This window comes from Cornus florida, unplaced genomic scaffold, assembly GCF_030987335.1.
Source record: "Cornus florida cultivar Cherokee Brave unplaced genomic scaffold, ASM3098733v1 CherokeeBrave_3.0.0_Hap2_Chr02, whole genome shotgun sequence".
NCBI lineage: Eukaryota > Viridiplantae > Streptophyta > Magnoliopsida > Cornales > Cornaceae > Cornus > Cornus florida.
Window position 1 is genome coordinate 9,174,610 of NW_026775572.1, and position 16,934 is coordinate 9,191,543.

At 29.1% G+C, this 16,934-nt stretch overlaps 1 protein-coding gene across 1 annotated transcript; it reads right to left on the reverse strand.

Moving 5' to 3' along the window:
- Positions 1 to 5,454: 5,454 nt before the first annotated feature.
- LOC132293516 (uncharacterized) lies at positions 5,455 to 7,889 on the reverse strand. The gene has a single exon (XM_059791035.1). It carries the CDS (start codon positions 7,185 to 7,187, stop codon positions 5,679 to 5,681), a length of 1,509 nt encoding a protein of 502 aa, XP_059647018.1. The 5' UTR covers positions 7,188 to 7,889; the 3' UTR covers positions 5,455 to 5,678.
- Between the last annotated feature and the right edge of the window lie 9,045 nt (positions 7,890 to 16,934).

Genomic DNA, 16,934 nt, shown 5'->3' on the forward strand with positions numbered 1-16,934 from the left:
TACTCTTCCGAAAATGCTCAAGGGGGTATATATAATATTAATCTCATAATATAAGGGTGTTATGTGCACATTAAATTTTTGAAACTTTTTTCTCTATATATATCTCTAAACAATTTTTTTTAAAAATTTTTGAAAATTCGTAGAATAAGGATTTGAATTTTTTTAGATTCCAGTTTACTCTTTTCTACTAAATATTTTTTTCTTTATTTTTTATTTTTTCGTAGCAACACTGTTAAAAATATATATAAAAATAATAATAATAAAAAATAAAATTTCCCAATATCAGTGCGCATTGGTTTTCGAAATTTGGAAAATTTTATTTTCATTAGTTTGCACTTTATTTTTGTTTTTTTTTTTCAATTTTTATCTTTACTTTTCTTTTATACTTTTCTTTTCATTTTATATTTTTATCTTTATTTATCCATTGCCTCCTACAATAGTCATTTTCGGTCATTTTATAAAATTATATATTTTTATATATTTTATAAAATGTTTCATTAAGAGGTAATTTAGTCAACTTATGGTTTAAATTTGTAGAGAAACCTAATTGCAACATATTAAAACTTTAGGGGTATTTTTTGCACGAGAAGGACATCTTTCAATAGTGTCATTTTCGGTCATTTTACAAAATTATTTATTTTTATATATTTTATAAAATGGTTCAAGGTAATTTAGTTAACTTAGGGTTTAAATTTGTCAGAGAACCAATTTGAACTAAATTGAAACTTTATGATAGTTTTTTGCACGTGAGAGGTGTGATATGCATTGTAAGCATGTTTTATACACTTAACCTCCCTAAATTACCGTAAACCGAAAACTAAAAGTCAAATCTATTATAGTAAGATTCCCAAAAAAAAATTAAATAAATAAATAACATTGAAAATATAAAAGAAACTATTATTATAAAAGAACTAACCCTTTTTAATTCATGGTGGTAATGTGTAAAAACAACGGATCCTTTTTATTATATGTTGAGCTCGACTTTTTTTTTTTATATATAAAAAATAATAATAAAAACAAAATTTTGTCAAATTGTCTTGTTTTTTTCGGTAACTAGAAAAGCATCCTTGAAGTCAATTGTTTTGTTCAAAATAACTTCTACTTGCTCAAGTTAACTACATAATAAGGAAAAAAAAAAAGTTAACTACATAATAAAAAATAAATAAAAATATCTTCAATGTAGACTTGCAAACATTAATAAAATAAGTTAAAAACTCAACGAATTCTATCATCCAAAAGACTTCATTGGCAAAATAAAAAAATAAAAATAAAAGGTCCATTTTAATCAATTAATTAGGCGATTTTTTCACAAGAAATATCAAAATTAATGAATTAAAAATCACAATCAAAACATAAATATAAAAAGTAATTAAATCTTAAAATTAAAACAAACAACATACCTAATCACATCAAGTCAAATACCTAAAACAGAATTTAATATCATTCTCACAGTTGATGCATATATGATATATGGACAGGCCAATTTGTCTCGAAACTGGATCTTGAGAATACAATCACCCATACGTATACATACGTATGTATATAATTATATACAACATTTATAGTCTATATAGAGTAAGTTCAGCTAAATTGTCACCACAAAGTTGGATCAAAGTTGGATTTGTAGATTGAGTTGAGGAGTCTATTAACATTATTACAATATTTATAATTTAATTATACATATAAAAAATTTAGAAGTCTATTAGTACTTGACTACTCGATATAAAATTATTATTATAATAGAAAGAACTACAAAGAGAATAGAATTAGAAAAAAAAAAAAAAAGTAGATTTATATTTAAGAGGAGTTTGAAACCAAATGGAATAGAAAAGATAAATTTAACTATAATATTATAATAGAAAATATCAATAATGTACTGAAACTCAATATTAAAAATGGATAAATTATTATTTTAGAAAGAGTTAAAAAGAAAATAAAAAAGTTAAATTTGTATTATTCGAATAGAATAAAAAAGTTTAATTTATATTTCTAAAACTGTATTATATAAATAAATAATCTACTAATTTTTTTCATACTTTTAATAATAATAATACAGATAGATATAGATATATTTTATTTTTGTGTGCGCGCGCGTATGTGAAAGTGTAATAAGGGAATTTTAGTGTTTACCTCTACTACTATTAAGGTTGATAATCTCATCAAACACCAAATGCTTTATGCCCAAGTAATAAAAAGGATGAGGAAAAAAAAAAAAGTAATTAAAAGGATGATAAAATAAAAGTAACCATGCCATTGTCACTCAGAGATCATTGAATATTATCATGCATTAAGTAATAAAAAGGATGAATAAAATAAAAATAGCCATGTGACATACCATTGTGACTCATAAAAAAAAAAATGAGTGTGTAAATCAGCTCAGCTTAGTCTGAAAGTCTCCAAAAAAAAAAAATCAAGTATGCATCAGAGAGATAGCACAAACCCTTATTTCAAAATCAAAATTTAAAAGAGTAATTCTAATAAAAACACGCAATATGGCGTAAATAAACAAATGATTGGTTGATGAAAAAATAAAAGCAATGAAAAATCGTAAAAAGCATAAATACGAATACGGAACACGAATACGATATAATATAAGATAAGGGGCGATACGACAAATTTTTTTAAAAATAAGATACGAATACAACATGGATACATTAAAAAATAATATTATAATATATTATTATACATATAAATAACAAATTTTACTCATTATTCATATAGTCATGACTGAAATCACTAATTTAAAATTTATAATTATATGTTTGTTATTTTTATTTTCTTAAATTTATATTATGCTTCTAATTAACTCATATTGTCCATATAACCATGAAATCTCTAATTTGAAACTTAGATTTAGATGTTCATTATTTTTGTTTTCTTAATTTTATATTACGTATCCAATTTACCGATAATATATTTTAAATCATATTGAATCCCCTTATTCTAAAGGAATCTAAAAACGTATTTTTGTTGTGTTCGTTTCTTGGTCGTGTTCAAGAAAAAAATAAAATTAAAATACTCACTTAACTAACAAAACTTTTCAAGTTAACCCAAATTAAGACAAACCCGTTAAATGGATTGTGAAATGTCAAAATTGACCTTATTATTTAATATTAAATTAAAAATATTATTAGTTTAAAATTAAAAAAAATATATCCATTTATAATAATATTATTTAATGTTAGATTAATTATCATCTTACTATCAACCGATGACCCATTTCTCGCCCTAATCCACACTTTAACTGAAAATCAATAGCATATAAATTTTTCTATTAGTTGTTGCTTTAATGCTTTCTTAGTTGATACCTAGGGTAACGGCCTCTTAATATTTATACTTTGGAGATGTTTATACTCTGGAGTGTGTTCAATACCATTCAAGAAAATATGTTTTGGTAACCTATATTTGTTGCAAAATACCAAACACGTTACACTTTTTGAAGCAAAAACTACGAAGCAAAAGTGGTTGTCTGTTTGTTTGAATCTCAGTGGAGGCATCAGATATAGTGGGAAAAAAATTAAGAGCTGTCCGATTAAATCTAATTGAACTTTTAAAGGTACGATTTTAATTCCCTCGAGGCAGTGATTCTGATCAGGGAGAAAGCAAATCAATCAACGAATCAAAAAAATAAATACAGTAAAGAGAGAACCATTCTGATTGTTCTTAGAAGGAAATATTGAAAAATCCAACAAAACTGTCAGAATTGAAAAAAGAAAAATTGGTTCAATCCAAAGTCCAAGCCAAAGGTATGAAAGATGAGAAAATAAATGACATAAAAGTTGGAATGGCTTTCTGTGTCGTAAAAATCTGGAGATTCAACATCACCACTCTCACCAGTCATTAGGTAGGCCCCGTGACCCCACTATTAACAAAAAGTTTCAATAATTCGACACTCAGCTATAGGGTGAAACACACCATCACAACAAGATAAGGAAAGGGCAAAAAACACAATGAAGAAAAGGAAAATCAATAAATAAGCCACCGACCTTGACCATTGCCATAAGACTTTGCCTACCATACCCAACCTGCAGTACTATGCAAAGCCTGTACAATTTGACAGGTTTCCACAATAAATCACCATAAGCTTGGAGCCCTTTTCATTAATAATGTATCAACCAATTCCAACCGTTGCTTCAAATGACACTTTATGTCAACTAGTGGCACACTACCAATAGCTCAAATAATGTAGGTATGTGGTCCCTTGCACAATGGATACGATACGCATATCATGGAAAAAAGATTTCATGGTTCCACATATATATGAGCAAGGCCATATCTATACATATACATATATATACACACACACACACACACGACTTATAGTGCTTACAAACATATCAATTATCAACATTGGCCGCTTCCAACTATTCATCCTACAAAACCATGTGAAGGAACAAAGCCTACTTTATAGCTGCCTCTCTCTTATCTCTATCATGTGGCAGAAATATCTTCCTGGTAAATTGCCTACCAACCGCTAATGTAACAAAGTTCAAACGTACATAAGATTTACTCAACAAGTATCCCAGATACGAAGAGCTGGGTCAACATCTTCATAAATTGTATGAAAACATTCACTCAAATGAAAGTAAACATAATATTGACAAAAAAAAATTAAAAAAAAAAAGAAAAGGAAAAAAAAATTAAAAAAAAAAAGGAAGCAAAATCTGACAATTCCATAAGGATTTTGTTTACAATGTAAGCGCTGCGTGTACGGACAGGTGATGATGGGCAATCCAGACATGAAGACGCAGGCAGATTGTCCATCCCCGGACTAGAGTATGATGTCAACAACACAAAACTTCATCGAAGTGTATAATTAAAAGTACAATTGATCAAGGGTAAAATGTATATGAAATTTTTGTTTCCTTTCTGACAAAAGGAACCACAAGATATATGCAAATACAGTTTAGAAAAGGGAAAAAAGACGATCAACTTTAAGAACCAGTAAATCTATGCACAAGCAACTATCTATTCTTTATGGTACTCTAAGGAAGGTATTTTTACTATAAAATAAAAACAGTGGCATGCAACAAAAAATATAAGATGTAAAGATGACGCATTTAATACTCAAGAGTCCTGAGATATTGTGTCAACTATATTTCCCCAAACAAAAAAATGACTTTCTTTTTCTTTCCTGGAGCATTTTCATCTTCTCTCACTCTTTCTTTTGGGTGGGGTTTGAGGGTTAGGTGGAGAAGATGAGTTTTGCAATCAAACCAAAAGAACAATATTGAAAATTTTTGTGTTTCTCCATCAAAAGATGACCACTTCTCCCAATTATACAGCAAGCATTTACATCACTACACTGGAGATCCATTCCAAATCAACACTAATCCTTAAAGTTGATTTCCTTCAACCGCTAATAAATAAATGTACAATGAAGTGCGAAGAAAGAAGGTCTGAGTACCAAAATATCATGAGCCTGAAAATAACAGGATAGGAGAACACCACATATTAAACCAAGCAATTCAAATACATATTCAAATATATGTAGAGATTACAATGAAAAGCTAAATGTATGGGAATAAAAAAAACATAGCACTAGTGAGCTAAAATTGAAAATGACAAATATGAGGTCCACACTTTGTTCCATTTGGTTACACTGTATAATGCGAAGTTAGTAAATAATGAGCATCAACCAATGCAACCACACTTACATTCCTCATACGATTCATTTCTCAAGTCAACATAAGATCATTGCCTCCAAGGTGAGAGCGAAGGCAAACACGAACCTCGTGTTCTTCAGGCCCCACACGGAGTTTTGGCACCATAATTTCAAGAACTGTTCCTGGTCCATTATAATATGCTTCTATATTTGCGTCTTCAGGAATTCGGGTTGCAAGTGGGATCTCTCTAACAAATTCGCCTGAAGGACAGTGCTCTGAAGATGGATCTTTAAGCTTGAACGTCCTATCATTTCTCTTGATAAATGGCGTACGAGATGTGCTCAAACAAGATATTTTAATGATCCCGTGAGTGAGAGTATTCCGCCAAGAGACCTTCACCCTCTGAAGATCCACTAAGGGCAAGCTGATAATAATCAAATAACTTTCTTCATCTTCATAAATTGTTTTTGCAGCTGTAACAGGCCCATAAACATTCCTCATTACCCCACTGAAGTCGTTCAACCAGCGTGGCTCGTTTGGATGAATTTCCAAATCTGGAACACGACTAATAGGAGGATTAAAAGCCAAATGACATTCATCATCATTCCCATGCGGGGAGTCCTTCCTCTTCTTGCTGCAGATAGGTGATAGATGCATCAAATCACCGTTGCTAATGTTAGATGGCTGAGTTGATAAATTCAGCCCAGATCCATTAAGCAATTTCTTTGAATGAGAATTTGAGTTACTCTTTATTAGAGGAGGTGGTCTCTCAAGTTCAAAGTCTGTGTTGGGAAGATTTCTCCACGAACTGAAGTCGCTAGCTTCAGGTGGGATTGAGAAGTTCGAATCCCTCCCAGTGAGTTCCCTCCACCTTCTCCGTTCATCCTCATCAAGACCCATGAGATTGGGTGATGAAACAATTTGAATCCCATGAACACACTGGGGATTGGAGAGGCCCCTGTAATGCTTCCGTTGCATCCTGTGAGATCGAACAAAACCCCTATCAGCACTAAATGGAAAGGGACGCTCTCCTTGACGAGAATGCCCATTCATGTAACTCCTTAGCTGCATCTTACCTAGTGCATTCTCAGGCCTTTCCTTGAAAACCCACATGTACATGTTCTCCATATCATGCTGAACCATGAAAGCATCAAGCTGGAGATCAGATTTATCAAACCCAGAAATTCCTTTATTATCCCGAATGATTTTTGCCTTTGATTTTTCATTCAAAATGGGCTTGAAGTAAAAACTAAAGAAAAACCAAGCACCCCAAATGCTATCAACCCTTTTCACGCATTTCCGTCCAACCTTGGGGACATTAAGAAAACTCTCCGTCTCATAGAATTGGGGAGCAAGCCCAACATCAAGAATATCACAAGTGTCCAAGTTCCACGTCTGTGGAGGTGGGCTCCGTTCCACCGACAGGGGTAAATTGATATCGGGAGGGCGAGGAAGAACAACTTGGCGATTCATCTCGAGATCCAATTCGTCACGTGATGACGAAGTACTCGAGTCCATGGACAATAGGGTGGATGGGTGGTGATTTTCCATTGACAGGACCGTTAGAAGAGAATCACCCATTTAAAATACCAAACTTGGTCTTAGGATCAGTATAGCTGATAGGTCTGGAATTTTGATCCCAAAATATTTTCAACAGAAAAACCATCTTATAAACATCATCATCGTATCAATCCCGTCTATATTAACCCATCCCCATCAATACCCTAGACTTATAAATCACAAAACTATTTGCTCACAACACACCACAATAAAATCAGCCATAAAAAAAAAAAAATTAAAAAAAACCCTAAGTTGTCATAGATTGAGAAAGAAAATGGGAACCATATTCAAGAATATGGAAATAGATTCATAAAATGGAAACAATATTCAGAAACCCAAACTTGTCGGGAAAAAAACGGAATGTTCTGTCAGAGTATTTTAGATAGAGATATCAAGAAGAAGCAGCAAACATATTTAAAAAAACCAAAACAAAAAACAAAAAATATAGAACTATTGGATCTCTGTGTATAGAAAGAGAAAGATATACGCGACAGCTAGATGAAGACAATATCTAACCCTAACCCAAGTATCTCTTTAAATCCTCCAGACAAAGGTGGAAAACACTGAATCAAACCCATCAAATCCATGTAGGTGAGTTCAATCTTTATTAGAGATACAGACCAAAAAAGGAGACACACAGAAAATCTATGTATAAAAATTACCAATCTATGAAGCCAAGACCTAAAAAGAGTACCAAATCTGAGGGGATCTTAGAGGAATACCTTTTGGGATAAGCTTCGACCACTAAGAAACCACATATACTGGGATTTTGTGACGAATCGATGGTCTTGACGATCCTCATCTTCACCCTTCACTATTGTCCCTCACTTTTTTTCTCTTAGTTTTGTCAATGGAGACATGTAGAGAGAGAAATATGTGTCTAGAGAGAGAAGCAGATGCGCGCTTTTGTGTTGTGTTCAACTTCAATACTCCAGGTAACTCTGTCAGGTTTTGTAGAGGAGTTTCTTGAGGTAAAATGCCTGCACCAGATAACACCGTCATTGCCACCGTTTGTAACGGTGACGGTGCACTTTGTTTTGTCTGCCTTGTGAGGTCAACAGCCATGTGTCTCCCTATATTCATAAACTATGTTTTGCGCCAAATGGAGATAACTCTAAACTCTTATCAACATTTTTAAAAAACATAAAATAAATAAATAAAAATAATCACAAGAGAAACAACTGTATTTGTTGGTACCTATTTTAATCAACAATTTAAATTAATGAATATTTATCAAATATAAAAATATCACCACAGGAAGTAATCAGTCTAATAATATTTTTTATTTATTTATTTTATATTATAACTCACACGTCCACTTGTTAAGATAGCCGAAACAAATTAGTACGGGCTTAAAATCGATAGCGGAAACAAATTAGTACGGGCTTAAAATCGTTTATATTTTGAAAAATTGAGTTTAGATGTATTTGGTAACCATTAGAAGCGCGTTTAAATAAAATTAGAATTGGTAACTTATAAAACTGGCAAGAGGTTGAATATTTTAAGTAGCTCTTTTTCACTAGACAATTTTGTCAATTTTATTTTTTATAATGACAATTATACTCATTCTTTAATAAAGTTATTATTCACAAATATGGTAATATCGTATTAAAGGATATTATTATAAAATTAGCAAAGTGTTTTAAAAAAATTGTTACCAAATAAATTAAAAAATAATTTAATTGAAAAAAGTATTTATTATAATGTGTTATCAAATTCTAACATGTTTTTATACGGACAGCAAATTTTTGACAGTTCTATTGATAAAAGCATTTTTTTTTCAACAACAATTCCAAACGGATTCTAAGTAACAAAATAGTGGGATGGAGAGTAAGAACACGTGTATGCATTGAAAATGATTATATAACTTAGTTAAAACCATTGATTAATAAATATTCGTGATGATATTACGTAGCATTTTGCATTCGCATGAATATAGTTACAATCACACTTTTTCTCCTTTTTTTAATAACAATTACATCTTATTTTTGTTAAAAATCCTCAATATACTGTGTGTCTTGGAAAGAAGGGTTTTGATACACCATTATTGGCCATGTGAATGTGAGATGTAGGCCTAGATTCAACATAATTTGAGGCAACAACTTCTTTTCAATTATATAAAATTGACAAAATGAAAAACATTTTATTATTTCATAATATCAGTCATATAACAAACTCGGATTTTCTCATCACACTTTTGTCTAATAGATATAATAGATTTTTCATTATTTATTGCTTTATTTATCTTTTTGAAAATAAAAATACATTTGAAACAGATTTAATTATTGAAAAAATGATACGGACACATTTGGATGTTCTCACTTCAAAACAAGGAGGAAAGTGTTGTCAACTAGTCCACGCCTCTCTTTGATGGTGGGTGTGGCTATCAGTCATCTCTGAGATGAGTGACCCCTCCAACAACAGACACGAAATACCCTAAAAGTCCCTCTTCATTTTAAAAGTGGTTTGGCTTTCATACATAGTGTACATTGATTTGTGAACTTCTGTTTAGGTACATGTACAGAAAAATAATAATAATAAAAATAAAAAAAAGATATGTACTTTTCCATTTCTTTAAACAAAAGTGTGGTTCAATTATCATCATATTATATTTGATAATTCATACTACTCTCTTAGATAATTAACCCCTCTATTCCTAGTCAATAGTATTGCTTCTTTTAGGGGTGTGTCCAGCCAACTTGTGCAGTTTCTTTTGTCTTGCGTATGCAATGATTGATAGTGGTAAATTAAAATAAGCATGAATTATGGCCCAGATATTACCTGGTGTTATAAGGTTATGAGTACAAATCACGAAATACAATCGTAAAATTATTTTATTGTAGTTTGGAGGTGACAGTTTGGATTACGAAATTTAAGACAGAGCCTTGTGCAATGTTTTTATTATAAAGTTTAATACTCTCTATGTCTCAATTTAAGTATAATTTATGTGGGGTATTATTTTTTCTGTTTTAATTTAAGTGTTGCTTACAGCGCCCCAGGGGGGTTGGGGGGATACTTCCAAAATTACTATCTTGGTCTTTTGAAGTTTTGAATATTCAAGTTCGAAATTTTAAACTCAAAGAACATATATAGAAATATGTGAAATATATTATTTGAAAAAGGAAAATGAATTATTATTTTGGGACAAACAAAAAAAGAAAGTATGAGACTTATTTTGGGACGGATGGAGTAATTTTTAATGGGACATGTGAAACATGCATTGTCTCCTTAAAAGGTTACTAACTTGTCCTTTTTTGAATATTCAAGTATGAAATTTTAAATTCAAAAGACATATATGAAAAGATGTAAAATATATTATTTGAAAAAAGAAAGTGGAGTATTAATTTAGAACAGACAAAAATATATATATATGACATTTATTTTGAAATAGAAAGAGTATCATTTTAAAGATTTATGATATAATTTGGTGCGGGGAGGGGGTTACTATCTTGGCCTTTTAAATTTTGAATATTCAAGTTCGAAATTTTAAACTCAACGAACATGTATAGAAATATGTGAAATATATTGTTTGAAAAAGGAAAATGGATTATTATTTTGGGACAAACAAAAAAAGAAAGTATGAGACTTATTTTGGGACGGATGGAGTAATTTTTAATGGGACATGTGAAACATGCATTGTCTCCTTAAAAGGTTACTAACTTGTCCTTTTAAGTTTTGAATATTCAAGTATGAAATTTTAAATTCAAAAGACATATATGAAAAAATGTAAAATATATTGTTTGAAAAAAAAAAAGTGGAGTATTATTTTAGAACAGACGAAAAAATATATATATGACATTTATTTTGAAATAGAAAGAGTATCATTTTAAAGATTTTTGATGTAATTTGGTGCCGGGGGTATTTTGGCCTTTTAAGTTTTGAATATTCAAGTTCAAAATTTTAAACTCAAAGAACATATATAGAAATATGTGAAATATATTGTTTGAAAAAGGAAAATGGATTATTATTTTAGGACAAAGAAAAAAAGAAAGTATGAGACTTATTTTGGGACGGATGGAGTAATTTTTAATGGGACATATGAAACATGCATTGTCTCCTTAAAATATTACTAACTTGTCTTTTTAAGTTTTGAATATTCAAGTATGAAATTTTTAATTCAAAAGACATATATGAAAATATGTAAAATATATTGTTTGAAAAAAGAAAGTAGATAATTATTTTAGAACAGACAACAAAATATATATATGACATTTATTTTGAAATAGAAAGAGTATCATTTTAAAGATTTATGATATAATTAGGTGCATACCAAATCATTTGGTTCAAAATTTCCTGTGCATCTCTTGCCAAAATATCATACTACATAAATATACTTTGAGAAACACAAGAAGGTATTCAATTATAATTTGTATGGTCAATCGGAAATTAAATTATATATATATATATATATGATACATACCATTTGAAAATTTATGTAACTCAAACGAACACTATGGAAGCCTTTTTCAACATAATATTAACTAAAGGATTATTACGGGGGAGTTTTGGACTCTCACTTACTGTTTTACATGATTAAAGTCATGCGGCTTTAAGAAAATAGAGTTGATCAAAATGTTACTAGGGATATTGAAAAATATTGTTTATTTGTCTAAATTACTTTTATTATTTTTAAGTACTATTTTTGTACACAGATGTATCATTATTATGCACATGTATATCATTTTTTGCGTAGACCATATCATCAAGCATCACTTTTTGTATTGGTATGTATCATTTTTTTTTGCAGACCACGTCATCAAAATAATCTACAAAAAATAATAATAATAAATAAATAAATAAAAATTACATGTGTGTATAAAAGTGGTATCGGTGCATAAGAGTTGTAGCAAAAAAATGATATTTAAAAATAGTTTGACCATTTTGTTCAAAATACGGTGACTTTAACTCTATAAAATGATAAATAAGGATTCAAAACTTCATTTATACGTAATAAAATTATAACTATAATTTTTGAATAAAATATTTTACCCTGAAAAAGGAAAAATAAAATAGAAAAATTTGTCCAAACTATAAGTGCTTGTAATCAAAACCAACTCCAAACAAACACGAAGTCCTTTTCAAAAACTTTGTACTTGGCAATGTAAAGAGAATTCTGATTGATATTGATCAACTAGGCCACAAGGCCCATGACTGAAATTATAGAACAAAAAATATTATAAAATATATAGTAAGAGCATATGAGGCTGGCTCTCTCTCTCTCTCTCTCTCTCAATCCAGGCCTCCCTTTCTTTCTCTCTCTTAATCAAAATGAATTATTTACAAATTAGCGGGTCAGTAGTCTAGCGGTATTAGGTTTTTATCTTTCAAAAAGAGATTAAGAATTCAAGCCTCAGTGAAAACATATGTCTTTGAGTACCAACTAAGAAAAAGAACAGAAAAAAAAAAGAAAAAGAAAGAAAGGATTAGTTACTCTCTAGGGTGACTATAACAAGGTGAGGTAAAAATGCACTCTTATTAGATAAGCACCTTCTTTGTAGTTTTTAATTAAAAAAATATGCTTAGAAGAGAACAATAACAAATTGAGTTTGATAATATTATTAATATATGGTTTATTAGTGATTGATTGGGCCTAGGGGGATCAACTAACAAGCTCAAACATTGTTTTGCAACTCCACTTTTATGATTAATAATGAAAAGTGAGTATTGTTAATATTAATAAAGGGCAAATTAATGTTACGTTATTGGAATTCTTAATTGTCAAATGTGCCTCAGATAGTCAGATACCACCTGTGCGTTTAGTTCAGGTGTTTCTTTCTCCTCAGAGATACCACGTACCCAGTTGTTTCTTGTTGCAGATGCCTACGAGGAAAATTGTGAAAAAAGTGGGAACCCACCAAGCCCTTTGATTCCAGCTGGCCCATATTAATGATGGTTTGACCATTTCTATTGATTAAAGAAAATGAGACCCTAGCCAACTACTTGGGCTAAAAACTGGGCCCAACTCGCTTGACAATGTTGAGATTTTTTTTATTTTTTTATTTTTCATTTTTTATTTATTTATATTAAATACCTAAAATTTTGCTATAATCGTACTAATGCCCAGACTTTTTGACTCTTGATGAATTAAACTATTTCAAAAAAGTTGAAATTTTAGGAATGCCCTTTTTCTCCTTCTTTTTTTCCAAAAACAACCATAAAGAAAAATTCATGACTTCTGACTATGGTTGATATTGGTTACATCTGGTGTTGGAAGACTAAGCTATTCCCACCAACGTGAGGTTGCGCATGAGAGGACTTTAGATGTTATTTTTGTAACACGAGTAGAGAGTTAAGTTCTAGAATTTTGTATATTTGTATATAGAATTTGAAGTGCTGAGACAATATGAAGATTTTAGAACATTGAATAGGTTATATAAAGTTGTAAAATGTAGAAAATATTTTAAAAGAATAGAAAACTTTAAATAACTAATCCCTCGAATTATACTTATATTTTAAGCTAATCCCTCGAATTATACTTAGCACTGACCACCTTCTATGTAACTATATAACTTTTTAACTCTGCTTATATATTATGTAACTTTTTAACGCATAATTTTATAAAAATAACTATTTAATGAATTCTGACATATTTTATTAAAAATTTGAAGATTATTGAACACATATAGTGAAATATTTATAGGACTTTTAAAATATTTAATGATTATAATTTTTTTATAAAATTAGTGAAAAATATATATTTGTGCATGATATAAATGAAAGTTTATACTACATATTTATGTGAAAGAAGAAAATCAAAACACAAAAGTAATTAGAAAAGGAAATAATACAAGTCAAATGTGTTATTTTGTTTTTTTTATTTGAAGACCATATTGATGTAAAATTACTTAGTTAATATAATTAATATTTTTTTGGTTTGTTGTAGTAAAAAATACATGTAAGATTCTATTTAAATTAAAAAATATATATCATTTAATATTATAAAGATTTGGTGTGAAAAACTGGTAGATCTCGGTCATTCTTTCAAAAATATACAATTAAATTCAAAGTCCATAATTTACATGTTTTAACATTTTAAAACAATATCAATATGTTCAATAACAATATATTTTAAAACAAATAAAATGAATAATATTATCGGAGTCTTTATTAATAGGTTGGCCTTCTTGTTTAGATATTTAATCTATCTAAAGTAATAATGTATATAATTCTATTGGAGATTTTTAAACAAAGAGACAATGTGACTTGGTGGTAAGGATGTTTGTTGGAAACTTTAATTAGTTTTGTATAAATCAATTCAAATTCACTGATCAGGGAGAAAGTAAATGAATTAACAAAAGTTGGGAAATGTTGAAATTTGTTTCCTCCTAGGCGTCCCTCTCAATTTTTTTTTTTTTTTTTTTTTTTTTTTTGACTCTTTAATGAATTTAAGTATTAAAAAAAATTTGAAATTTCTTTAACGAGTATTTGATAAAAACATTTACACTTATATACCACACACCATAGCCTTTTCTTTTTCTTTCCTCTAATAAAGAAACCATTGAAACAGCCATAAGAAAAAAATCATGTCTCCTCCACTCGGAAGCACATATGCTTATGCTAGGGTGTGGTGGTGGTATCTGATATTCGAACACTTATCGAATACGCAAATACATTTTAAACATGTGTCGGATACGGTTAGAAGTATCTTGAATAGTAATAGCAATATCTTGAATGGTAAAAAAAATTATTTTTTCGTCAAACACAGCTGAAAAATGCTTTGGACATTTCCAAAATGCAGGTGGTGGTTTTATAGTTATTTAAAAAAAAATTGAAATTCAATAAAATCTAAAATATATTATGGGTTAATTAGCAAAATAATATAAAATAAAATAAAAATAACAAACATTTAGTTCTAAGTTCTAAATTAATAATTTATTTATAATTATATGGATAAATTGAAAAAAAAAAAAAAATTCTTTTATGTATTCATACAATACTCATGTCTTTTTTTTTTTTTTTTTTCAAAATTTAGCATTATCATGTCCATATCGTTTTGTAATTTCGTCTTACTTCATGGCCCGTCAACCATGAATGATGATGGTCACATACTCACAGTAGCCCATTTCCAGATAGTTGACCTTGAACCTATGTTACGAAAGCGTACCACAGTGACATTCATTGAAAATCTTATCGTGATTGATGAAATAATATGTCAAAATTCTCCAGCATATACAGGTATATACATAATATTTGGAATGAATTGATAATGGTAAACGTAAGAGTTGAGTAACAGGAAAGCAAGAAAATTCAAATTCTAGAAGAATAATCACTTTTTCTAAAATAATATCAACTAAATATTTAGACAATTATGTAATGTCTCACTTTACACTGAAAAAATTAAAATATATCAATAGGTTAAAGTGAAAGTGAAGAGTTATAGTTTGTAGTGGGTAATTAGTGAAAAAATTACATGTGAGTAATTTTTATTTTTTAAAAAAACTACCGAATAATAACTATATTACAAGAAATTAAAACGGTACGTGTGAAGTTATAAAAAAATACTACATAAATATTTTTTATCTCAATAATTGAAATAACCACTAAGGGCCCTGATTGAGACAGGTGGCAAGTGGGATTAAAAATGCACATGAAGTTTGAAATTTTATTTTTATCTCAATAATTGAAAAAACCACTAAGGCCCTTGATTGAGATAGGTGGCAAGTGCGATCCCACTCGCGCCAAAAAAGCGCAAAGACAACATCGTCTTCTTCAGCTTAATAATCCTCATCCTCTGAGTTCGAGGTAAACGACAAATTGAATGGGAGGCCTAATGCTTAGCTGGGGGGGATATTAACTTTTCCAAGTTGTCTCCATCCCACGAAGTGCTCAAGGAAAAGGTACGATCACAGTACGTGTCATAATCTTTCTATCACTTTCTCCTTCTCGAATATTATTATAGAAAATTTTACATAAAAATGGTAATAGTAGGAGTATATTATCAACAATTCATTAATGTAGTTTGTATATTTATTATATCATGAATAAAAATGTAGATTTTTTATTTAATTTTTATCCTTAAGGTTTATTTTTATACATAATTTACCTAAAAAATAACTTTTAAAAATTTTAGAATTTCTTCAAATAACACTTAAAAACTGTTACACTTCACTATAATTATATAATACAATATCTAACCTTCAACGAAGAATAAAATAATTTAGATATAGAATTATTCTAATACAGAATATTCTAGAAGCTAGACCATAAAGATTTTAGCTAGATTTATGATTAGAATATAATTTAATAACTTAGATAATTCGATTAGGAGAAAATCTAGATTATATTAAAACCTAAATAAACCAAAATTTTATTTCAAATAATCTAGATAACAAAATAATATTAGTCGCTATTAAAGATATAAATAGTGATATTAAAAGTATTATAGAAAATTAAGAAAAAACTATAAAATATTTAAAATCTTTAAAAACAAATATTCAAACACTATTACAATAATTTTATGAGCAATAATAATCTTGATTATCTAGTTGCTTTAGCCTAACTTACTAAAATTGACAAAAATCATGTAAATCTAGGCTATTACAATAATTTTATGAGTATTAATAATCCTAATTATCTAGTTACTTTAACCTAACTTTATAAAATTGACAAAAATCATGTAAGATTTATAAATTTTAAAATAGACGTATAATCAACTAAAATAAATATTAAACAAAACAATTTTACATAAAAATTTTCTTCTTCTTCAGCCTAATGATCCTCATCCTCTGAGTTCGAGGTAAACGATAAATTGAATGGGAGGCCTAGCTG